Source organism: Typha angustifolia, chromosome 13, assembly GCF_048772165.1.
Source record: "Typha angustifolia cultivar Huaian chromosome 13, ASM4877216v1, whole genome shotgun sequence".
NCBI lineage: Eukaryota > Viridiplantae > Streptophyta > Magnoliopsida > Poales > Typhaceae > Typha > Typha angustifolia.
The window spans coordinates 4,578,397-4,604,178 of record NC_133251.1 but is presented as its reverse complement, the minus strand read 5'-3'; the positions used below and the strand labels follow the sequence as shown (position 1 = coordinate 4,604,178).

At 34.6% G+C, this 25,782-nt stretch overlaps 2 protein-coding genes across 3 annotated transcripts in view; one reads left to right on the top strand and one right to left on the bottom strand.

Annotated features, from left to right (window-relative positions):
* LOC140773415 (probable small nuclear ribonucleoprotein G) overlaps positions 1 to 25,782 on the top strand; it is a 30,985-nt gene that overhangs the window by 4,113 nt on the left and 1,090 nt on the right. The window contains exons 1-2 of one of the 2 annotated variants that reach the window (XM_073115955.1): positions 25,432 to 25,562; positions 25,661 to 25,683. In XM_073115955.1, the coding sequence (XP_072972056.1) occupies positions 25,528 to 25,562; positions 25,661 to 25,683 (58 nt within the window). In that variant the 5' untranslated portion in view covers positions 25,432 to 25,527. Of the gene's footprint in view, positions 1 to 25,431; positions 25,563 to 25,660; positions 25,684 to 25,782 lie in introns of those variants that run through there. The other variant, XM_073115954.1, reaches the window with a different exon arrangement.
* Positions 20,516 to 25,221, bottom strand: LOC140773413 (uncharacterized protein At5g02240). The gene is made up of 9 exons (XM_073115952.1): positions 24,960 to 25,221; positions 23,856 to 23,942; positions 23,712 to 23,770; positions 23,396 to 23,491; positions 23,180 to 23,260; positions 21,813 to 21,875; positions 21,541 to 21,714; positions 21,088 to 21,183; positions 20,516 to 20,911 (listed from the first exon to the last, which is right to left on the bottom strand). The coding sequence occupies exons 1-9, from the start codon at positions 25,135 to 25,137 to the stop codon at positions 20,834 to 20,836; spliced, it is 912 nt and encodes a 303-aa protein (XP_072972053.1). The 5' UTR covers positions 25,138 to 25,221; the 3' UTR covers positions 20,516 to 20,833.

Genomic DNA, 25,782 nt, shown 5'->3' with positions numbered 1-25,782 from the left:
TCAAGGGCACAAGATATCAAATAACTCAATTTCTCATTTGGAGTATTGACTCATCTAATAATAACATGTATTAAATGGAGACAATTCAGTGCAAACATGTCCAAAATATATATAAAAAGTATTAAATACTTCTCTATTTAGTGATAAATACATAAAACATGCTAACAATATAGTAACTTACTTAGTAACCTGAGTACATAAAATTATTTATGACTGTTAAAATTTGGTAAATATATTTATTTGTGTATGCACATATTATAAATAATTATCTTTCTAATTAGTAAAAAAAGATATGCAGCCGAAATAAAGTTGATAGAAAAGACAACGAGAGTATAATTTCTGCTGTAAATATCTCACAACAATGAGGAGTGTATATTATTTATCTGTTTTTCATCTTATTCTATCTAATTTTTTATTATTTATTATTATGAACTTATTAGTTATATTAACTTACATGAGCAAGCAAGATTGTAACATATTTGTCTTACAAAATGAAGATTGCTCATGTATCACAGATGGCACTTTCCATATGTTTTGGCAACACAACTTTCCAGCAGATCTGACGATCCAAGGGCAGGTGAGCCCTAGGGACGTCACGTTTCACCATTTGACTGAAAGTAGTTATCGTTCCTTGATAGCTAAACCGTATGCCTTGATTAAGAAAGACATCACCTATCCAGTTGGTCAACAAAATAGGATCAGTCCGCCCAAAGGGAGTATTTCCTAAATGTTTTTTTTTATGTTCGAAGGTGGCTAAGATGACAATTTAATTTATGTAATTATGGTATAATTATAATATTTATGGTGTACTTAGTGATGATTTATGATTATTACAGTTAGGTTGTATTATTATAATTTACTATTTTATGTTATTGATGACTTTTAGTGATGATTTATGATATAACAAACTTAATAATGATCATAATATTTTTTTTTCTAAAAAATTGATGCAAATTCCAATGATGAATTATTATTATTACAAGTAGGTTGTGTTGTTGCATTGTTATGATTTATTATTTTATGTTAGTGATGATTTATGGTTGATATACTCAGTGATAATTTTAGTGTTTTGTTTAGAGAATTTTTTTTAGTTTTGGAAAATGAGTGCATTTATAATAATATTGTGTTGTTATGCAATCTAATTATGCAATTTTAGTGTATTAATTTCTGAAAGATGAGTACATTATATTTGAGTTTTTTGTTAGTTATTTTTTAATTTCTGGAAGATGAGTGCATTATTTTGTTAAATAGATGCTAATTTTTTTAATTTTTAAAAGATGAGTGTATATCATTTTATCAATATTTTACACCACTCTAATTTTACAAATGTGTAAAATATTGGTTTTAAAATTAGATAATGTATGCATGATAATGGTGAAAAAATCTTACGCATCACCTATGTAAATTATGCACACTACTTATATACAAAATGTGCACTGCAAAATTAGGCAATTTGCGCATTTATAATAATGAAAAAAATCTTACCCATCACTTATGTAAAATAAAGAAAAAAATATTTTAAGTAATAAAATATATAGCTATATATAAAGGCTAAAATATTAAAAAAATAAAATTTAAGGTAAAAATATCATCTATAGGCTTCTTCACTGGATACCAAGGAGATAAGACGATGCATGACATTTTATGATGCATGACATTTTTTTGAAAATCTTGATGCATATATTGGTTAAAATTGGAGTGTACGACTTATATAGACGATGCGTACATATTCAAAGAAAATGTGTGATATGTTTTTGGAAATCTCAATGCATAGTTTGGTTAAAATTAGAGCGTACAATTTGCATAGTTGATGTTAAGCATAATGTTTTTTTTAAAATCTCGATGCGCACCTTTATTAAAATTGAAGCGTATAATTTACAAAGTTGATACGTATATATTACATAAGCGATGTGTGACGTTTTTTTAGAAATCTTGATACATACCTTGATTAAAATTGAAGCGTACAATTTGCATAGGCGATGCGGAGATATTACATAAATAATACATGACGTTTTTTTTTATTGAAATCTCAATGCGTACTTTGGTAAAATTAGAGCGTATAATTTGCATAGACGATGCGTACATATTACATAAGCGATGTGTAACAATTTTTTTAAAATCTCGATGTAGACCTTAGATAAAATTAGAGCGTACAATTTATATAGACGATGCATACATATTTCATAAATAATGGGTTACATTTTTTTGAAAATCTTAATGCGTACTTTAGTTAAAATTAGAGCATATAATTTACATAGGCGATGCATACATATTACAAAAGCGATGCGTGACGTTTTTTTTTAGAATTCTCGATGCATACCTTAGATAAAATTAGAGAGTACAATTTGCATAGGCGATATGTACAATTACATAGGCAATGCGTGACGTTTTTTCAAAAATCTCGATAGATACCTTGGTTAAAATTAAAACATATATTTTGCGTAGGTGATGCATATATATTACATAAGCAATGTATGACGGTTTTAGAAAATCTCGATGGATATCTTCGTTAAAATTAGAGCATATAATTTGCATAGACAATGCGTATATATTGCATAGGCAATGCGTACATATTACGTAGGCGATGCATGACATTTTTGAAAAATCTCGATGCGTACCTTATTTAAACATTAGAGCGTATATTTTGCGTATGCAATGCATATAAATTACATAGGTGATGTATGAAGTTTTTTATTTTTTGGTGAAAAACTAACGATTAAGTTTTGCTACTTACCTTAGCTAAAATTTCTGCCCATGTTTTGTATACTTTTTAAAAATACTTTACATAAATGATGTGCATAATTTTTTACTATGTTTACTAATATAATAGTTTCTAAAATATATGCAATCTTCCATTATCGTTTTATCTTCTTTGGAGAAGAAGCTTAATAATGATATTTTTATCTTCAATTTTAGCCTTTATATATAGCTATATATTTTAATACCTAAAAGATTTTTTTTCGGCAATTTACATAAGTGATGGACAAGACTTTTTTATCATTATAAATACGTACTTTACCTAATTTTGATGCACACATTTTGTATAGACAATGTACATAATTTATATAAACAATGCTAAGACTTTTAAACCATCATTAATGCGTACTTTGGCTAATATTGAAATGCACGTTTTATATAGGGAGAGCACAGAATTTACATAGGTGATGCGAAAAACTTACACCAATTTTAATTAGAGACACATTTGCAAATTTATAGTAAAAAATATTGTTAAAATGATACATAAATATTGACAACATTGTTTAAGCAAGATAAAATAGTTACCAAAATATTAACTTAATTCAGAATATTTCAATCAATATAAAATAAGGAAGATGAACAATGAACAAAATGAGAGAGATATTGAATGAAGCAACTACCTTTTAGGATTACCAAATTAGATTATTTTAGAGGAGAAAGAGTATTTAGATTGTTATTTATGAAAATAGAAGATGGAAAAAAAAAGATGGAATAAAGTAGGAATTAGGATATTAGTCTAAAGAAAAGGGCATGGAAGTCTTTTTTCAATTTATTAGGCCTAAATTAGTAAATAAGATAATGAGATAATTTGACCGATACTAGTTGCACGATAGTTTTTTTAGAATTTGTTAGGACTAAATTAGTAAAAAAGAAGATCTAAAATTGTAATTAGATAATAGAGAGGTCTATTGCTGCCAATTTGATAATAGAGGAGCTTTTTGCTGTAAATCACCTGGTTGAGTAGGTTATTTTGAGTTGTGTAAGGTATTTTTAGTTAAAAGCATCAAGTTGGTTTTACACATTTACAAATAAAGGTGAAATGACAAGATTGATAAATGTAAATTTTCTTAACTATGACATCACAGAATTACATACTCATTACTAAAATCAGACATTACAGAATTACACACTCATTACTAAAATCAGACATTACTACCACAACAATATGCTCAAAGAGAAAATCAACAGAAACACTATCATCATTTCAGCGACAACAAAAAACAATGACAAATCAGTAACAAAAAATTTGCAATTAAAAAAGAATAACACAATTACAATAGCAGCATACAAAAAATAATAATCATCAACCCTATAACACCACCATTTTACCATTTATGGATTCTGTGATGGCTAATTCATTCATTCTGAAAGAGTGCACAAGTAACACTACCATTATGACTATATCATAACAACAGTAACATCACCACAAATAAATTACCAATTCAAATACAACATCTCAACCACCATTGCATGAACATCAACTAAACAACATAAGAGAAATTAAAAATAACAAAACTATCACAATACCACAAAAAATATATAATAAATAAAAAAGAAAACATAATTAACACCACCATCATCATTTTTCACCACCACCACCACCAACACATCAACCAACATTACATGAATGACAGCATCAACAATAACACATAAGAGAAATTAAAAATGACAAAACTATCATAATACGATAACACGAATAGAATCAAATAAAAACATATTTTACACTCTCCTCAACATTTTTCATTACCACCACCAAACACCAAAAAAGTAACAATAATATCATCAAATACAAAAACATCACTGGAAAACAACTAAATTTAAACCACTACATTCTCAATGACCAACATAGCCAAAAGATTATATATTTTCATCACTAAAACCATCACAACCACTAAACACATCTACAAAAATAACATCATCATCATTAAACATCAACAACCACCACCATTTAAGCACCATCATCATTAGAGCAACAATAAAAATAACAATAACATAATCAACCACCAGTGAAAAAGATAGCCACTATTATTATCAATATATAAACAAACAAACAAACAAACACCAAAATAATAACAACAAACAACTATTGTGACCATAACAAACACCACAACCACTATCAAAGTTACCAACATCAGAATTATTACAACAAACATCACCAACAACCACTACTAACATTGTTATGAACAACTCAAACATAAAAAGAAAAATAAAACCACACCACAACCATCACCACAACCATCATCATCAACATACACACAATAACAATGACAAACATTTTAAATAACATAACACCAATAAAATAGTAAATATAACTATAACAATCATTATCACATATCACCACCACAACAACCACAACAAAAACAAAAACAACAACAACAAGCACGACCACAACATCACCACTATAGACCAACTCTCACATGAGAAAGATCTATACAATACATCCATCATACTACCTACCATTAACACATCAAACCACATATCACCAATTTTTCAACAACAACACAAACACCAAAGCATCGGTACCATCACTAACATAACAACACCATAACAATCAGCATATTTAATGTGAGATTTGTCAATGATTATCGAGCTTATGCATGATTATACATTTATGTGTGAGTATATATGCAAGTGTGAAATCATTTAATAGTCTATGGGCGAATTAGAAGTTTAAAATTACCTGGTAAAGTCCTCTATTTGCTCTTGATAGTCTAAATAATAATTTGACATTGCCTGATAATTTTATGCATACATTCAATATATAACAAAACAAATTAAATATTAAAATTTAAAAACTAGTACAACCAATTTTAAAGAATACCTAGTTATTAGCTTTGATTGGTGAAGCTATTCACTATTGTTTATAGGACTCTTACTTGACATATTGCTTGGTGAAGTCATATCCTGCTACTTAAAATGACTCTTGTTGGGATTTACATATTTATTTGGTTAGATCACTCATACTGTTAATAAAAATGACATGGAGAATATTACCAAATGAAGTTATCTACTACATGGTAAGCAACAAGAAAGCTAATACAATAATAAAACCACTCGTATAATTAAGATTACCTCCCAAAGTCTCAATCAGTCTTGACTGGTGAGGTCATCCTCCTGCAAGTTATGTAACTTTTTTCTATTGGAAACCTTACTAAAATCATTGCTGATGTTGATAGGCACTATATTACTTGACAATCTCACCTGGTGAAGTCAACTGCTGCGAAGAACATATTAGATATAAATAAAGTCACTGCTAGAATAAGATTACCTCCCAAAGTCTCAATTAGCCTTAATTGGTGAGGTCATTCTCCTGTAAGTCCCAAAGTCTTAATCATTGCTGATGTTGATAGGCACTATATTACTTGACAATCTCATCTGGTGAAGTCAAGTCAACTGCTGCACAGTAACATATTAGATAGCAAATTGAATAATAAAACCACTGTCACAAGTTCTAGATTACCTCCCAGTCAGCTTGAGTGATGAAGTCTTTCCTTGTTGTCAATATTAACAACTTCGCACCGTTGATTGGTTGTAAGTTGCCACCCCCAAAGAAACAGTAATTAAAAAAATAAAATTATTAGTATAGACCATTTAGCATTATAAGATATCAATGAGAATTGATTTATATAGTAAAGAGTTGGCATGAAGAAACACCACTACCACATCTCTAGTATTCTGATTATAAGTCCATAACAAATTTTTGATATCAACAACACTGAAGATCCATAACCATTTCCACCAATTTTATTGTCATTGCAATCTCCATAACTAGTAGTGCCACTAATATCTAAGGCACCAATACCACAACCATCAAATAAACAACACCTCCAATGATGACATAACATATAGGGCAATATTTAGGAACAAAAATTCACTATTTTCACCACAATCATCTCTATCATTATGAAGTTAAGAAAACAACCAACCATATTGCAAAACTACTATTGACACCATTCATCACCATTAACAAAAAAAGATAATAATATCATCACCAAAATTAGAAACATCACCATCAATGACAATCACATAGTAACTTGTAAACCACAATATCACCATAAAATAAGCAACACAGCATGACACAACACAAGCCCATTACAATAATGAAAAAAAAAAGTTGTCAAAGATAGTACCATTAGTTAGCATCATTACCATTATGGCTACATAAAAAAAAAACAATGTCACCGTAAACAAATCACCAATCTCTGAATATAACACATCAACCACCATTACATGAATATCAATGAGACAACATTAGTAATAACACATAAGAAAATTTAAGAATGACAAAACTATCACAATATCCCAACATGAACACAAAAAAGAAACATAATTAGCACACTCATCATCAATTTTCGCCATCACTACCAACAACCGCAAAAGTAACAGTAATATCCTCAAATACAAAAACATCACCAAAAAATATCTAACTACATAAATCACTATATCCTCAATGATCAACATAACCAAAGACTATTACTAAAATCATCACCACCACTAGCACATCTATAAGACCAACAATATCATCATCAAATCGCTAACGACCACCACCATTTAAGCACCACCATCATTAGAGAAACAATAAGAACAATGATAACAGAATCAACCAACAGTGAGATAATCTATACATAAACAAATAATAATAAACATCACCACAAACATTAAAACGATAGCAACAAACAACTATCACCATAACCAACACCACAATCACTAATATCAGAATTAGAAAAATAAATATCACCAATAACCACTATTGTTGATACCACTATAAAACCTCAAACATAAAAAGAAAGATAAAACCACACAACCATCACAATCAACATGCACAATAATAACAATGACAAACATAATAAATAGCATAACACCAACAAAAATATATATATAACTAACTATAAATATAATACCGTACAACCACAGTCATTATCACATACCATCACCACCACAATAACAAGAACAACGACAAGCATGACCACAACATCACTACCATAATTAGTATGATGATAACACGTGCAACAATAAAAAGATTATAACTATAAATACAAAATCACACCACAACTATCATCATCAAATATGCGCACCAATAACAATGACAAGCACATCAACCACCAGTGAAAAGATAACCATTATTATTATCAATATATGAACAAATAATAATAATCAACACCACGAACACCAAAGAAATAGGAATAAACAACTATTTAACAATAAACAACAACACAAACACCAAAATAATAAGAACAGGCAACTATCATCACCATAACTAACACCACAACCACTATAAGTTACCAACAACCATTGTGTACCAAGACCACTATGAATACCTCAAACATGAAAAAGACAGCCACAAGCACAATATTGAAATCATTTAGCTCACACACGCATACGGCAACATGAAAGAACATTTTGCACATTTGTTTTACATTTAGCGGGACAATAGGCTCATGCACATGTTTGCACATGTATAAGAATGCTCATGCAATAAAATTGTGCACTTGCTTACTACATGGCACGCAAATGAATAAACCTTGTGTAGTCACAGATAGACTGTCATGTAGAGGAACTTGCACACTCAACCATAAGCTAATGCACACATGAACTAGCAGGTGCATTAACTAAAGAATTTGCATGTATGCAAGCATGATCTCACACAACAATGAATAAATAGAAATATGTCTGCAAACAAGCACTGTCAATCTCGCTTTCGCTCAAGCCAAGGAAAAGTACACATACAGACAAAGAATTTACTGGCACATGTAAGCTCATGCATTTACAAATTTGTACACAAAGAAACAATATTGCACGTGCACACATAAACTAGCAACCTACTGAATTCAAGATCTAAGAATGGAAATAGTTTAGAGACTCTAGAAGATAGAAAAATATTACTTTTCATCATACATAAGAGAAGAGATGAAGAACAATCCCATATTCCCATATTACGATACGAGTAATATAAATGAAAAAAATGTGGTCCAATTGAAAAAGTTTAGTAAAATTTTGAAATGAAAAGACAATAGCATATGAGATCCAATTTAAGACTAAGATGAAGCTATAGAATAATTATACACATAATAGGAGCATCATCTAGTAAAAAAAGGATTGATGAGTGGTTTTAAATAATTGTTGCTTAAATTAGGCCAAAAATGAGATAAAGCTTATTGTTTAGAAGCAAAAAACTTTATTACATAACTTACAGGAAATATTGATAAAGCAGATCCGATGGAATGAAAAGATGTGCTAAATAGAATATTAGAACAACAAAACTTTTGCAAATAAAATTGTAATTTCAAATAACTTACAGCTAATACGGCAGGAAAAAATAGCAGGACATAAGGATGCAGTTGACTTTTAGAAATCAATATGTGAGGTATTAGGTATCAACATCAAAAGAATCTATTTAAGGTTCTGTAAATAATCTGAACCATCTGATAAATAGCTAGGATATCAATAACATAGCAATGGAGGTAAGCTTACACTAATAATCCATGGATACAATTAAAACTCAAGAATTTGGATCATCTAGAGATTATAAATAAACAATATGGAATAGATTTACCAATTAGCACCACCACCATGCGAGGACCAAAAGAGATCATGAAATAAAGCCCGAAGATATGGCAAAATCAAGGTAAAAAATATTCAAACCTATATCATAATATGGAAAAGCTAGTAGAGAAATGAATCTACAGTTCTTCCAAGAAATATATATAAAGCAAATCTGATGGAATGAAAAGATGTGTAAGATAGAATATTAGAACAACAAAACTTTTGCAAATAAAATTGTAATTTCAAATAACTTACAGCTAATATGACAGGAAAAAATAGTAGGACATAAGGATGCAGATTTGACTTTTAGAAATCAACATATAAGATATTAGGTATCAACATCAAAAGAATTTATTTAAGCTTCGGTAAAAAATCTGAACAACTTGATAAATGGCTAGGATATAAATAATATAGTTCGATGAAATGTCTGTGTCGAGCTCTTAATCTTTAGCAATTCTGTTTTCAGCAATTGCTCACCAAATGTTCGACGAAAGTCCACTATGTCGAGCCCTCAAGTTTTCAGTAGACTTGTCCAAATTTGACATCTATTTGGTAGCATGTCAAGGTTAACAACACTGTTCACCAGGTGTTTGACGAAGGCCTGAGTCAGAAAAAAAGAATCGAAACACCCTCAAGGTGTTTGATAGGTTGTCTCTTCTAATAGCACCTTGTGTTTTGGTCAGTCGTGAGAGCCTTAACTTCACTGGTGCCTCTACTGGTATGACAAAATTTTGAATTTTTTATTTTGGCATCTCACATCATGACTGGTGACTCGTCCATTTTCACTAGTCTCACCCCTACCCCCACAGCTCTTTCTCATGTTCATACTACTGATAGGACTCCCATCTCTCACATTGGTTACATTACTCCGACCACGAATCCTATTGGTCATCTTACTTTATTTGATGTTTGGCTTGTTCCTGGTCTTACAATAACCCTTATTTCTGTTACTCAGCTTTCTGACTCTGGTTATACTGTGTCCTTCTCTTCTACTTTGTGTGTTGTGCAGGACACGTCAACAAGCCAGAGGATTGGGACCGGTAGTCGAATTCATGGGCTCTACTATTTAGACCAACTTCATCTTCCTCCACCTAGCCGCAGTGTTTTTCCTGTCACTCCCCTATCTCCTTCAGATCTGTGGCATCGGCGTCTAGGTCATGTATCGAGTCAATGTCTCAAGACATTGTCCAAATCTGGATTCTTAGGCAATAGTCATTTCTCTTGTTTGTCTTCTTGTACTAGCTATAGGTTGGCAAAACATCTGGTTTTTTCTTTTCCCCTTAGTGAAAATATCTCTGATTCACCTTTTGATTTTGTGCGCTCTCACATTTGGGGTCCTGTCCCTCTTTCCTTAGGTCTTGGTTTTCTATATTATGTATGTTTTATTGATGATTTCTTTCATTTTTCTTAGATTACCTTATACGTCAGCATTCTAAAGTATGTCTGATTTATCGTGATTTCTCTTTTATGGTTCATACTCAATTCAATCGATCTATTAAGATCTTCCGGTCTGACGGTGCTCGGGAGTACCTTTCCTCTGAGATTCATGGGCTCTACTATCTAGACCAGCTTCATCTTCCTCTACCTAGCCGCAGTGTTTGTCCTGTCACTCCCCTATCTTCTTCAGATATGTGGCATCGGCGTCTAGGTCATGTATCGAGTCAACGTCTCAAAACATTATCCAAGTCTGGATTCTTAGGCAGTAGGCATTTCTCTCATTTGTCTCCTTGTACTGGCTGTAGGTTGGCAAAACATCGAGTTTTTCTTTTCCTCTTTGTGAAAGTATCTCTAATTCACCTTTTGATCTTGTGCGCTCTCACATTTGGGATCCTGCCCCCCATTTCTTCTAGTCTTGGTTTTCTATATTATGTATGTTTTATTAATTATTTCTCTCGTTTTGCCTAGATTTACCTTATGCGTCAGCATTCTCAGGTATGTTAGATTTATCGTGATTTCTCTTCTATAGTTCTTACTCAGTTTGGTCGATCTATTAAGATCTTCCGGTTTGACGCTATTCCAGAGTACCTTTCCTCTGGGATTCATGGGCTCTATTATCTAGACCAGCTTCATCTTCCTCCACCTAGCCGCAGTGTTTGTCCTGTTACTTTCCTATCACTTTTAGATCTGTGGCATCAGCGCCTAGGTCATATATCGAGTCAATGTCTCAAGACATTATCCAAGTCCGGATTCTTAGGTAGTAGTCATTTTTTTTGTTTGTCTCCTTGTACTGGCTGTTGGTTAGCAAAACATCAAACCTTTTTTTTTCCTCTTAGTGAAATCATCTCTGATTCACCTTTCGATCTTGTGCACTCTCACATTTGGGGTCAGCATTCTAAGGTATGTCAGATCTATCGTGATTTCTCTTCTATGGTTCGTGCTTAGTTCGGTCGATCTATTAAGATCTTCCGGTCTGACAGTGCTCGGGAGTACTTTTCCTCTGAGATTGATGGGCTTTACTATCTAAACTAGCTTCATCTTCCTCCACCTAGCCGCAGTGTTTGTCATGTGACTCTCCTATCTCTTTCAGATCTGTGGCATCGGCGTCTAGGTTATGTATTGAGTCAACGTCTCAAAACATTATCCAAGTCTGGATCCTTAGGCAGTAGTCATTTTTCTTATTTGTCTCTTTAAACTGGCTATAGGTTGGCAAAACATCGGGATTTTTCTTTTCCTCTTAGTAAAAATATCTCTAATTCACCTTTCGATCTTGTGCACTCTCACATTTGGGATTCTGCCCCCCATTTCTTCTAGTCTTGGTTTTATATATTATGTATGTTTTATTGATAACATCTCTCGTTTTACCTGAATTTACCTTATGCGTCAGCATTCTAAGGTATGTCAGATCTATCGTGATTTCTCTTCTATGGTTCGTACTCAGTTCGGTCAATCTATTAAGATCTTCTGGTCTGACGGTGCTCGGGAGTACTTTTCCTCTGAGATTGATGGGCTCTATTATCTAAACTTGCTTCATCTTCCTCCACCTAGCCGTAGTGTTTGTCATGTCACTCTCCTACCTCCTTTAGATCTGTGGTATCGGCGCCTAAGTCATGTATCGAGTCAACGTCTCAAGACATTATTCAAGTCTGGATCTTTACTCAGTAGTTATCTTTGTTGTTTGTCTCCTTGTACTGGCTATAGGTTGGCAAAACATCGAGCTTTTTCTTTTCCTCTTAGTGAAAGTATCTCTGATTCACCTTTTGATCTTGTGCACTCTCACATTTAGGGTCCTGCCCTCTTTCTTCTAGTCTTGGTTTTTAATATTATGTATATTTTATTGATGACTTCTCTCGTTTTACCTGGAATTAGTTTATGCGTCAACATTCTAAGGTATGTTAGATCTATCGTGATTTTTCTTCTATGATTCGTACTCAGTTCGATTGATCTATTAAGATCTTCAAGTCTGATGGTGCTCGGGAGTACTTTCCTCTGAGATTTATGGGCTCTACTATCTAGACCAGCTTCATCTTCCTCCACCTAGCCGCAGTATTTGTCCTGTCACTCCCCTATCTCCTTCAGATCTGTGGCATCGGCGTCTAGGTCATATATCGAGTCAATGTCCCAAGACATTTTCCAAGTCTAAATCCTTAGGCAATAGTCATTTTTCTTATTTGTATCCTTGTACTAGCTCTAGGTTGGCAAAACATCGGGCTTTTTTATTTCCTCTTAGTGAAATTATCTCTGATTCACCTTTCGATCTTATGCACTCTCACATTTGGGATCCAGCCCCCCTTTTTCCTGGTCTTGGCTTTCTATATTATGTATGTTTTATTGATCACATCTCTCGTTTTATCTGAATTTACCTTATGCGTCAGCATTCTAAGGTATGTCAGATTTATCGTGATTTCTCTTATATGGTTCGTACTCAGTTCGGTCTATTTATTAAGATCTTCCGGTCTGACGATGCTCGGGAGTACCTTTCCTCTAAGATTGATGGGCTCTACTATCTAGACTAGCTTCATTTTCTTCCACCTAGTCGCAGTGTTTTTCCTGTCACTCCCCTGTCTCCTTCAGATCTGTGGCATCGACGTCTAGGTCATGTATCAAGTCAACGTCTCAAGATATTATTCAAATCTGGATTTTTAGGCAATAGTCATTTTTGTTGTTTATCTCCTTGTACTGGCTGTAGGTTGGCAAAACATCAGGCTTTTTCTTTTTCTCTTAGTGAAAGTATCTCTGATTCACCTTCCGATCTTGTGCACTCTCACATTTGGGGTCTCGCCCCACTTTTTTCTGTCTTTGTTTCTATATTATGTATGTTGTATTGATGACCTCTCGTTTTACCTGGATTTACCTTATGCATCAGCATTATAAGGTATGTCAGATCTATCGTGATTTTTCTTATATGGTTCGTACTAAGTTCGGTCGATCCATTAAGAGCTTCTGGTCTGACAGTTCTCAGAAGTACCTTTCCTCTGAGATTCATGGACTCTACTATCTAGACCAACTTCATCTTTCTCAACCTAACCCTAGTGTTTGTCTTGTCACTCCCTTATCTCCTTCAGATCTATGGCTTCGACGTCTAGGTCACGTATTGAGTCAACGATTCAAGACATTATCCAAGTCTAGATCATTAGGCAGTAGTCATTTTTCTTATTTGTCTCATTGTACCGGCTATAGGTTGGCAAAACATCGGGTTTTTTCTTTTCCTCTTAGTGAAAGTATCTCTGATTCACCTTTCGATCTTGTGCACTCTCACATTTCGAGTCCTTCCTCCATTTTCTTCTCATCTTGGTTTTCTATATATTTTATGTTTTATTGAAGATTTCTCTCGTTTTCCCTAGATTTACGTTATGCATTAGCATTCTAAGGTATGTCAGATCCATCGTGATTTCTCTTTTATGGTTCATACTCAGTTCGGTCGATCTATTAAGATCTCTTGGTCTGACGGTGCTCAGGAGTACCGTTCCCCTGAGATTCGTTCCATTCGTGTTTCTGCCGGCACTTTACCTCCGCAGTCATGTCTCTATACCCCTGCTCAAAATAGTGTTGCCAAACGAAAGCATCGTCATCTTCTTGTGATCACTCGTGCTCTTCTCTTTGAGGCTCCTGTTCCTCGTTTTTACTGGGTTAAGGCCCTTCTTACTGCTTTCTATCTAATCAATCGAACTCCATCTTCAGTTTTTGGTGGTGTGACCCCGTACGAGCGTCTCTATGGTACTTCACCATCTTATGGTCCTCGTGTCTTTGGGTGCACCTATTTTATTCTTCTTCCTCTAGCTGAACGCAACAAGTTGTCCCCTCGTGCAGCTAAATGTGTCTTTCTAGGATATAGTCTTAAGCATAAAGGCTATCGTTGTTATGACACTTATGCTCGTTGTTTAAGAATATCACGTCATGTCACTTTTCTAGAAGAGATACATTTTTTCACCTTCGATACTTTGGCTCCCTCAAACTTATCTTGTCTAGATCTTCCTACATCTATCCTATCTTTCGTCCCCTTAGATGTCCCTGCTTTAGCACCACCATCTGCCCCCCACTTGCCTGATACTCCTCTACCCATTGACACTCATTTATTATCACTTTCACCTACCACTCCAGACCGCTCTCTCGCTGAGTTTCTCGCTCTTTCAGAGGAGTACCCCCCTCCCATGACGAACTTTCCATACTTCTACACTCATAGGTCGTGTCCCCCTCCTACAATTGAGCCTCCCCCCTACAGGTAGTGTCCCTCTGACCATCCCATTCTCTAATGTGACGGCTTCTGCACTCGCTCGTCGTTATCCGGAGCGTGAGCATCGCCCTCCCAATTGGTATGGTTTTCTAATATCTTCCGCTACACATTCTTCTCAGTTTCACACCTTTATTGCAGCTATCCACTCCGCCCCTCAGCCCAGGTCATATCGTGAGGCCGTCCAGGTTCCAGAGTGGTAGCAGGCTATGATAGATGAGCTTCAGGCCCTTCAGCAGATGCATACTTTGGATGTTGTCCCCCGCCCACCTGACATTGTGCCTGTCAACTGCAAATGAATTTTTAAGGTCAAGTATCGGCCTAATGGATCCATTGCTAGGTACAAAGCTCATCTGGTTGCTCAGGGCTTTACTCAGGAATACGGGATAGACTACGAGGAGACATTTGCTCCTGTTGCCCGGATGACCTCTATCCGTACTATTCTTGCTGTTGCTTCTAGTCGCCAGTGGCCTCTTTAATGGATGTGAAGAATGTTTTTCTTCATGGTCTTCTTGACGAGGTGTACATGGATCCTCCACCTGGTTTCCCCCTTTTCCCAGGTCACATTTGTCGATTACGACGAGCTATCTATGGGCTCAAGCAGGCTCCTCGTGCCTAGTTTGATCGACTTCATAGCGTTCTCACAGCCTACAGATTGCAAGAGAGTCCCTTTGAGCCATCTATGTTTCTGCGATCTTCTGCTCAGAGTCGGGTCCTCCTCCTTCTATATGTCAATGATATGATTATCACCGGAGATGATTCGGCCGGGATTGGCTCTCTTCAGCAGCATCTTCAGAGTCAGTTTGAGACATTCTCAGTCGTGCTACTATCACTAACACTCGTCCCGCTACTATCCCAGTCGAGCTTCATGTGAAGCTTCAACCCGATGACGGTCAACTTCTTCCAGAATCGACTAGATATCGTCAACTGGTTGGGGCACTCGTCTATCTGACTATTACCCGGTCTAATATTTCTCATGCAGTTAGTCTTGTCACTCAGTTCATGTAGGCTCCTCAAACTGCCCACTATGTTGTTCTTATTCGTATTCTTCGATATATTCGTGGCACCATTACTCGCTCTCTTTTCATGCCATTAACTTCCATTTTAGCTCTGCGGGTTTATTTCGATGCAGACTATGCTGGCGACAAGTCTGATCGGAAGTCTACTACTGGCTTTTGTATTTTTCTGGGACCATAATTTCCTAGCGCAGTAAAAACCAGAATGTGGTGCCTCTCTCTAATACTGAGTCAGAGTATCGTGCTATGTGTACGGTGACTAAAGAGATTGTTTGGCTTCGTCGCCTCCTTAATGATATAGGTGTTTCATTGCCCCTCCCAACTCCTCTTTATGTCGATAATGATAGTGCTAAGAAGCTTGCTGAAAATCCTATTTTTTATGAGAGGATGAAGCACATTGAAGTCGATATGCACTACAATCGTCAGGAGTACCGAGCTGGCATCATTTCTCTCCATCGCCTTAGAACTGAGGACCAGATTGCCGACTTCTTCTTCCATGTTTTAAGTATTTAGTTAGTAAACTCTCAGTTTATGATCCATCTTGAGTTTGAGGGGGGGGGGGTATTAGAGTTATTTGATTTTATTTTATTTATCTATTTAGATATATGGTGACTTTGTATAAATAAGGCAAATGCCCCTTTATCATTCAATGAGAAATACATGTACCAAAATCCTCTCCTCTTCTCCTCTTCTCCTCTTCTCCTCTACTCCTTTCTCTTATCTCCAAACCTATACTAGATTTGGATCTTCTATCGGTTACATTTGTGAATATTCTAAATATACTCATATCATGAATTAGTATTTTAATAATTGTGTCCGAGGCAAACATGTGTGTGATCCTAGTTTTAGTATACACCAAGTAGAAGTGCTCACAATCTAGAAAGGCCTAAGATATTATAAAATATTTTCATATATCATGAAAACATACTGTTACTAGTAAAGTATCAAATTATATTATTTACAAGTTTATGCTCAACAAACTCACTTCCTAGAGCAGTAACATATATTATTAACCTATTCACTTTTAAAGTACATACATAAGATACATTGAGGTAGCATATGAAAAATGTAACATTCTAGTATATCCTGATTGTAATGTTTTGTTACTCACTAACAATGAATCACTGGCAACATAAATTAATGTGCACGGGAAATGGATTCCAATAATATAGATGCTTCCTCGATACATATACAAAAACTAATTGTTAGGAGTTCCTATTTTCACTAAAAGTGATACAGAACAACATAATGATTGCAGCTTTAAGCTCACAATTAGGAAAGTAATCCCTATTCACAACAAGCAAAAGTCACTTCTTATATGCATCAGAACAAAAGCTATTACCCAACTCTTCATAATAGTTTTCATAAACTAGCTAGAAAGAGAGAGTCTCTGTTCCTAAAATCTATATTCTTTTGATGACTTAAAGATAGTGAAGAAACAAAGAGCATGTTATGATCTTGACACCTTTTAACATGATACTTGTCCTTTACAAAGCCTACCTTGTCTGGATATGCTCAGATTTGAAGGTCTATTAGTTAATGGAGGCTCTGATGAAACAAGTTCTAATTGTCTTTAACACTGCAAAATGACATCATTTTAAGCCATTATTTCTTAATTTATATAAAATCATACTAACAGCAAAAGGAGATATTGCAAGAACATACCTGCCCATTGGAGAGATAATATTTCTGAAGGCTTTGGTAAAAATGATCCTCAGGTGGATTTCAGCCACAGTAATACTGTGATTAGTAGGGACAAACAAATCAACCAGTTTGACTAGAAGACCAAAGGACTATGAAGTAACCTAGTAGAGAAATGAACAGCATCTACAGTTCTTCTACATCTGATTCAATGAATGATTGCTGACGGTGTAACTTTTTCTTTCTGATTGTCACTAAAAAACTATTCATTTCTCTACAATGGGTTCCATTAAGAAAGATAATTCCTTGATACTTATACAGAAAGTAATTTGTCAGACTCATAGGAGATCCTATTTGCACCAGCAATACTAGCCTAGGGAGGGATGATCAGATCAACACGAATGCTATTATAAGACCAAGAAACTTTGTAACCTAATACAGAAATGATCGGATGTTTCTTTCATCTCTTCCATTTCAGATTCAGTAAAGAACAGCTAACGCCTGACTTTCTTGATCGTCACTGAAAATGAAAAACCCACATCAATAATAAGTTATAGAAGAATACCAAGTTGAAAGTGAAAGCCAATTGTCATGCCAACAACTTAGAATTCCGATTTTTATCAGAGAGGAAAGCTGGGAGTTATTGTGGAGTAGAGCTTTAAATTTTCTTGAAACTGCAAGAAATGGTAATAACGCTGCACAGGGAATTATCAAATACATCTTAGTTTGCATTAAATAAAGCTTGATACTACAAAGTAACGAGGAGATGAAATATATGGCATTTACCTTTTGAGGTTAAAATAACGAGGAGATGAAACAATGATACAAAACGTTTAAAACCCCAATCACGAATATAGGAATTATAAAACGCGGGGGGCAGGGTAAAAATCAAACCGAAAACAGAGAGAGGCTTCAGCAATAAGGGTATCCTCGTCGATCTCTTCATTGTTGCAATGAAGAATCTTGGAGTGCAGTCTTTGTAGGTGAAATGGAAATGAAAAAAGAATTGGGGAAACAGCAGACAGAGAGAGCCATAATAGAATATCAAATTAGAATGGACAAGAACACAAGTAATTCCGTATTTAAATCGAAAACAAATTAAATCTAGGGAAGATTGAACGAAACCCTAGGACCCCGTTAAATGATCAACGTTAAATGACCAAGAATTATTCCTACAAATGTGGAGAAGCCATATTGCAATTTCACAAGAAAGAGAGGAGAAAAGATAGATAAAGAATAAACATAAAATAAATTCCAATTTCAAATCCAACGATCAATTAAGCCCAAGACTGAGAGAGAGAGAGAGAGAGAGAGAGAGAGAGAGAGAGAGAGAGAAGAATACCAGAATCGTTCTCCTCCACCACCATTTCAGACCGCCGCCGTCTTCCATCTATGATCATAATCTCGCGGAGACGGGAAGAGAGATTTGAATTGACGAACAGAGGAAAGGGAGGAGCAGAGAGAGAAATTTGAAATGAGAAAGTGAGGAATAGACGAAAGGAAAGGAGAAGAGAGAAATTTGAAATGAGAAACAGACGGAAGGAGGAGAGAAATTTGAATTGAGGAAGAGAGGAGAGGGCTTATTTATAGGCTCTCGACTGGAATTAAAAGGTCGGGAAATTCAAATTTACGGAGAGAGCCGTTTGAAAAAAATTAGGGATAAGAGGAAAATTGTGTATAACGTATTGATGAATAATTAATTATTTATTTATTTATTTATAGGCTCTCGACTGGAATTAAAAGGTCGGGAAATTCAAATTTACGAAGGAGAGAGCCGTTTGAAAAAATTAGGGAAAATAGGAAGATTGTGTTGTATAACATATAGACGAATAATTATTTATTTTAGACGTATAGTTATTAAAATACCATAATTGCCTTGAAAATTATTTGACTCTTTAGAAAATAGCATTCTGATTAGTTTTTAACAAAATAGTAATAGAATAATCCTATAGCTATTAAAATTAAAAGTGAATAGCTAAAGTATCCTTATTTTTTGAACGGGTACACATTCAATAGCTTTCGAACCATTTTAACAATTTATCTATGAATAAATGATCATTTTAAATATAAATTTAATTTTGATAGTGATTAATTAGATTTAACTAGAATAATAATTTTGAAAGCGACTAATAATTTTAGTGGTAATTATAATATGGTACGAAAATTGTTTCAAAAGTTTAAGAGTTGTAATTATGTAAAAGTCTAATCTTTTGTTATTACTATTGTGTGAGTTCTTTATATTTTTCATTAGCGGAATCGGTAGATAATAATAATACACGGAGTTTGGATAGTTTTGTAAAGCAAATAAAAGATTGGGTGAATTTTGCAACATAAAAGATCATTGTTGATCATTAATGCCTCAAATAATTAACAGAATAAAAAATATTTTTATATTTAAGAATAAGAAACTAAAATACCTAAAATACTTCTCATCTCAGCCTCAAAATCTTGTTGTCTTTTTAATTTTACCTTGACCTAACAAAAAAAAGCCCTTAGGGAGATTAAATTTACTTTACATTTATAGATTTATAGCTAATTTAACTTACTATATAATAACTATCTGTTACAAAAAAAAATAACAGCAAGATGTTTCTTGGATGAATGATAAATATTGATACGGTAGGGTGTGAGTGACAATAAAGATAAAATGCATGATAATTTTGATAAATTTCTCAAGTTTTTAACAGATAAAAATGGTTGCCCATTCGGGACAATCCCAAAACTTCTTTCACTTCCATCTAAACTCCAAAAATTTGGGATCAGTATGGAGAAACTGTGAATTACACCTAATTTTTTTATACCTAAACAATTATTTGAGAAGAGGCAAGAAGCTCTAGTAGTGTTTGGGAAAAAAAAAATCTTCCTCCCTCATTTAAGAGATTACCAATAACAATGAAAGTAAAATATGAATGCAGCATCAAAAGATAAACAGGCATGATACATTGTTCACTTGATGACAAATAATGGGTCCTCTGCAAGCATCTTCCATTAATCTACAACTATTACAGATATATCTAGTGGATGGTAATTTGAGAAAAAAACATATAGCTGGTAGATTTAGCAGCAGTTGTTTATTTTATGTATTACTTAAGGTACTACCATACAATGGCCTTGTTATCAGATTATCCATTCTCGTTCTTAATGAATGATCTCCAATTAGCTCTGCCAGGTTGAGCGGAAATGCCTTTGATCTAGGGTTTCATTGTCATTACAGCTCTTCAGCTTTCTTGATTAGCTGCACAAACCATTCTTGCCAGTCTGGAACAGTTTCCTCGCCATTTACCACCTTAGAATTATTTAACAATACTCATTAGTCATCTTTCTTACATGAGACATGCTGTTTTTCAATTATATGAAATGAAAAGAGGAACAAAAACTAAAGATAACTTTACAGTCTGTTCATTTTTGTGAAAAAGAAAAAAGAAAAAGAAGAGAAAAACTTTACAGTATGTTCCAACTGACCTCAAAAACCAGCCCTTTTGCTGGAACTGCATCAAGTGCCTCCACACAGATACGGGCCGCATCTTCTTTGCTTATTATTCCCTTAGCTGCTACACCCTGAACATGGTTCATATATATATACGATAAATTTTCGCAACTAAAGGTGGCTTGGTTCACTTCAAACAAGACATCTGATATGATCCATTTTCTTGGATTGGTGTTAGATATTAGTCCTTTGCCACAAGAAGTTGAAAACATGTATATATATATTCCTTTAATCTCAAAATAACTGACTGAATTAATTGCACTAGAAGACCATAGCAATGCAGAAATGGGTTATTAATAAGATAATTCAAGAATGTTCTATCTCACCATTCTTCCTGTTTGTGCTAGTAGGATAGAATAAGGATGATTCACAATGCATTCTTAATCTTGCATGCAACTGTACTTGCAGTCAGTTGTAGTTTCTTATACCTCTTTAAAACTAAAACCTTGACTGCCACCAGGAGTACTTTGCAGTGAACCAGTTCTTATTATTGTATATGGGATCCCTGATGTAGTCACCACTTCTTCATCTCTTTCTGCCAGCTTCCTTACATTGCTATATAGTATAGCTTGCAGTCCACTGCTGCCTCTATAAACAGCCAGCTGCAACCTTATTAAAATTCATAACCCAGGATTAGTACACATAATGCATGCACTGGTGATTAGAATTAGAGGAACATAAACGTAAGATAAGCGAGAACCTGGGAAAGAAGAATAATGTGCTGCACACCTTTCATTAGCCCAACTTCAGAAATGAACCCATCCTATCAAAAGATCAGAAAGTCCAGTCTTTACATCTCTCTAAGAAGGCTTGAATTGAAGTTTTGAAAGGTGGAGCAGCATTTCAAAAGAAAAAAAAAAGAGATAAGCATGCAATTATACAAAGTTCACAAGCTTATAATTAAACAGTTAACAATATTCGTTAAACTTTGCAGGTATTCTCTACCTGAGTGCATATGAAGTCTTTATGATAATTGCACAAAATCTCTGCTCACATATCAGGGTGATACTTATAACTAAATAGCCATATTAGCCATTCTTCTATTTCTCTACCAAATTATTTGATGTCCACTGAGTCTTTGCCATTGAAAGTCAATTGTTGCAGACTGATCTCATTTCCTGTTTATCTAATCCTTAGGCACCCATTTAGTTCTTGATTAGGAAGTTTCCTCCTATAGATTATGGACGCTACTCTAGATTTGTAAGCAAACATCAAAATTTTCCTACTCTACGTTAGCAACACTATTCAAATTATTCCACACATAACCCCAATTATAAGTTTACTCTTGATTTGGTAAAAAGTCATTTCACATGTTATGTCAAAAATTCCCTCCTCTTTTCTACCATCCACCTATCTTATTCCACAACAAAAAGTTTTTGCTCAATTTTCTCACTCAATTTTTCCACATATCTCCTCTTTCCTGCACCCACCTATCTTATTTTTTACTCAAGAAACTATGTACTGCATACCTACAAGAAACAAGAACTCTATGATTTGAATTTTTATACAAAAGTACTTGAGTCAATTTCTACTTATATATACTTTTATCTCAACTTTATATTATATCAAAAGTAATTATTGCACAACCATTCTAGTTTACAACCATGCATCATAACTTAGAATAGCTACTCTAGATTTTCCCTTAACTAGAAACTAAACAAGGCCTTGGTGCTTGGTCAAGATGGCACTTCACTAACCAGTTAAGACGATCACATGCCTCATTATTTGAGGGCTGAAAATGTTCAAAATTACAATTGCTACATGTACGATATCAACTCAACTGGACAGAATCTACACCATCAAATAGAAGTACTAAAGAAGTTATCAAATTCTACTAAAGAAGTCATCAAATTCTTCAGAAGTCCAACACCCAACCAAAGTCAATGACTAACTTGAGCAACCTTGGCTTAAAGTAGATCATCTTAAAATGGATAGTCTCCAAAAAAATACCAGAACAAAGAATAAAAAATGACACAAGTATGATGCCTCTGCAAGAAAATCCATTAAACTAAAGAATGCAGAGAACAGGAATTAGCATAGCGAATTTCAAGTGCTCAATATACATACATGGCCAGCGCAAATTATTGCACGAACACCTCTTAACGCTTTTGAAAGAAAGGATTTGTCTTTCACATCTCCAACCAAAGACTGTGAAAGAGAACAAGGTGAGAATTAAGGTCTAGAGTACCTCAGAATATATTTCACATCAGGAGCAAAAGGTGATTGTGGCAAATAAACTTCACATAAGAACTTCATTGTGCAAAAAAAAATATTAGTGGGTACCTCAACATAAGTTCCAAAGGAATCAACAGCAGCCTGCTTATCCTTGACTAGTGCTTTTATTCTAGCACGCTTCAGAATCAGCGAAAGAATTACCATCTTAAAAATAACCAATACAATAAGATCAGGAGCTTGTCAATTAGTAAAAAGAAGAGAACTCGATTACTCGTATGATGCAGGTGCATATCCGGTGATAATCAACTCTGACAATGATGGACGAGAAATATAAATAAATAAATAAATATAGATAATTTGGCACTGTAAAATGCAGTACTTATTTTACAAGCTGAGATAAGAAATTCAAGTCTAGAGTGCCAACCTGACCAATTTCACTTTCACCATCAGTCACCAGCACAGCATCTCTAGCTTCCTCACTTTCTGTGCTTCAGTCCAAAGTATGATGAAAAGAAAATCAGAATCCTTTAAAAGTAAACTTCATGCTGGAACTTTTCGCTAGTTAAACCTGAATATTCATCCTCCTCAGATTGAAGACCTCCATCCTGTGTAAGTAAATCTGGTGCTCCATACCACTTCCTCAACTTAGGCCCACCTATATATGAACTACCCATAATTTATCCATTTAAAAGGAATGAGCATATTTCACTTAGTAAGCAAATATAAACATGAAATGGAAAATTTCTAATACAACAAAAACATAAATAAAATTAAATCTTAAAGGTCCACGATTAGACAAAATCATTATCTGTAAGAAAGAACGCGTGTTTTGCTTGAACAAGTTCTAGCATACAGTCAACAGAAAATAAACTTCTAAAAGCTTTGCTTGAATAAATTCTAGTATACATTCAACAAAAAATAAACTTCTAAAAGATGAATTTTTTCTGCAGCCAAATCATTCCATAGTCAAATGGCTTTTTGATCTAGCAAACATCAATATCCAGAATGTGTATATGGATTAGAATGACACTAAAGGGACTCAAATTCCCAACCACAACAAGGAGCCACAATTTTTGGTGGACTTTACCTTCATAAAATGTTGGATGAAATTCCCCTAATATGATAGCCATCTTACTCTACCATCCTTTTCTGCCGGTGACCTTGCCTTTGAAAACTTTAGCGATATTACTGTATTATCAGACACCCTTATTGTAGTTCATTCAATTAAAAAACAAGTACACGAGACATAAACTCTAGCCCCTCTCCTCGACTTCTTCTGCTATGGAACACAACCTAAAAATAAGCTACATAGGTCATTTTGATACCACACAACCAACAAGACCAAAAGTACAAAGAATAAGACCTAAATAGGTCATCTAGCTAGTTCTGATATGGATGGATAAATTGTTAAAAGAAAGTCCAATGATATGTGGCAATGACCAATATTCTAGCCTTATAGGCGGCTAAAGTGTAATTAAGATTTTTAAATATCGGCTACCAGAAAGTTAAATAAGGGATATTCACGGCAAAAGGAAAGACCTTGCAGGTTTATACATCCAAAAGTAAATGTTTCAACATCCACACGAAATGGAAAGAAAGAAACCTCCCATGACATAACAAAGACAACGAAGGATTCAATTGCTAGATATAGTAATTGGGTTCTTTGGTTCACCTTCGATGTAGTCGAGGATGCGGTCGCCGAAGCTGGTTTCCTTCTTCTTAAAGGAGTGGCATCGTAGGAGAGGACTCCGTAGTTGCGAGGAGAAAAAGAACTGAGTTGGGGATTGAGAGGAAAGCGAAGAGAAGCGGGAGATAGGAGGAGGTGGTGGTGAGGAGAGACGAAGAGACATTGCTCAAGAACGAGGATTGCGAAAATTTGGAGAGATGGAAAGAGGAGTTATATTGTTATAAAAAAGGGAGAAAGGAAGTGATGGAGATTTGAGAGGAGAAGATATGGTATTGGAAAAACAGAAGACTGCAGCGGTTGAGAAGCTTCTGCCGTGTTATGCTACGGCAAATCTTGCGCTTTAATGCCGAATTCGTTTCATTCATGTTGAAATCGGTCCTATCCTTATAAGAACACAGACTTCAATTTTAAAGCCGATTGTTGAATGGATTCGGATTATATCTAAAACCCGATTCGACCCGTCCCCCCCACCCCCCCGCTTGCGGCTGTTGTCAAATAGGGCTTTAGGGTTTGGGGGCCAAAATCCCAACACTCTCTCTCTCTCTCTCGCAAGATGAGTAGAGCTGGTCAGCCTCCGGATCTCAAGAAGTGAGTTCTATTTCATCCTAGTTTTAGATTTTTATTGCTAATTATGATAACTAACTCTTGATTTTTGTTCTTCTGGTTGATTTGTAAACGGGAAATAGGTACATGGACAAGAAGCTGCAGAGTAAGCGACTCTTTGCATGATTACTTGCTTTTAATTTTTCAATTCTAGTTCCCAGTTTCTTCTGTTAACTTGTGGACTTTTAGCACCATGGTTTTGATG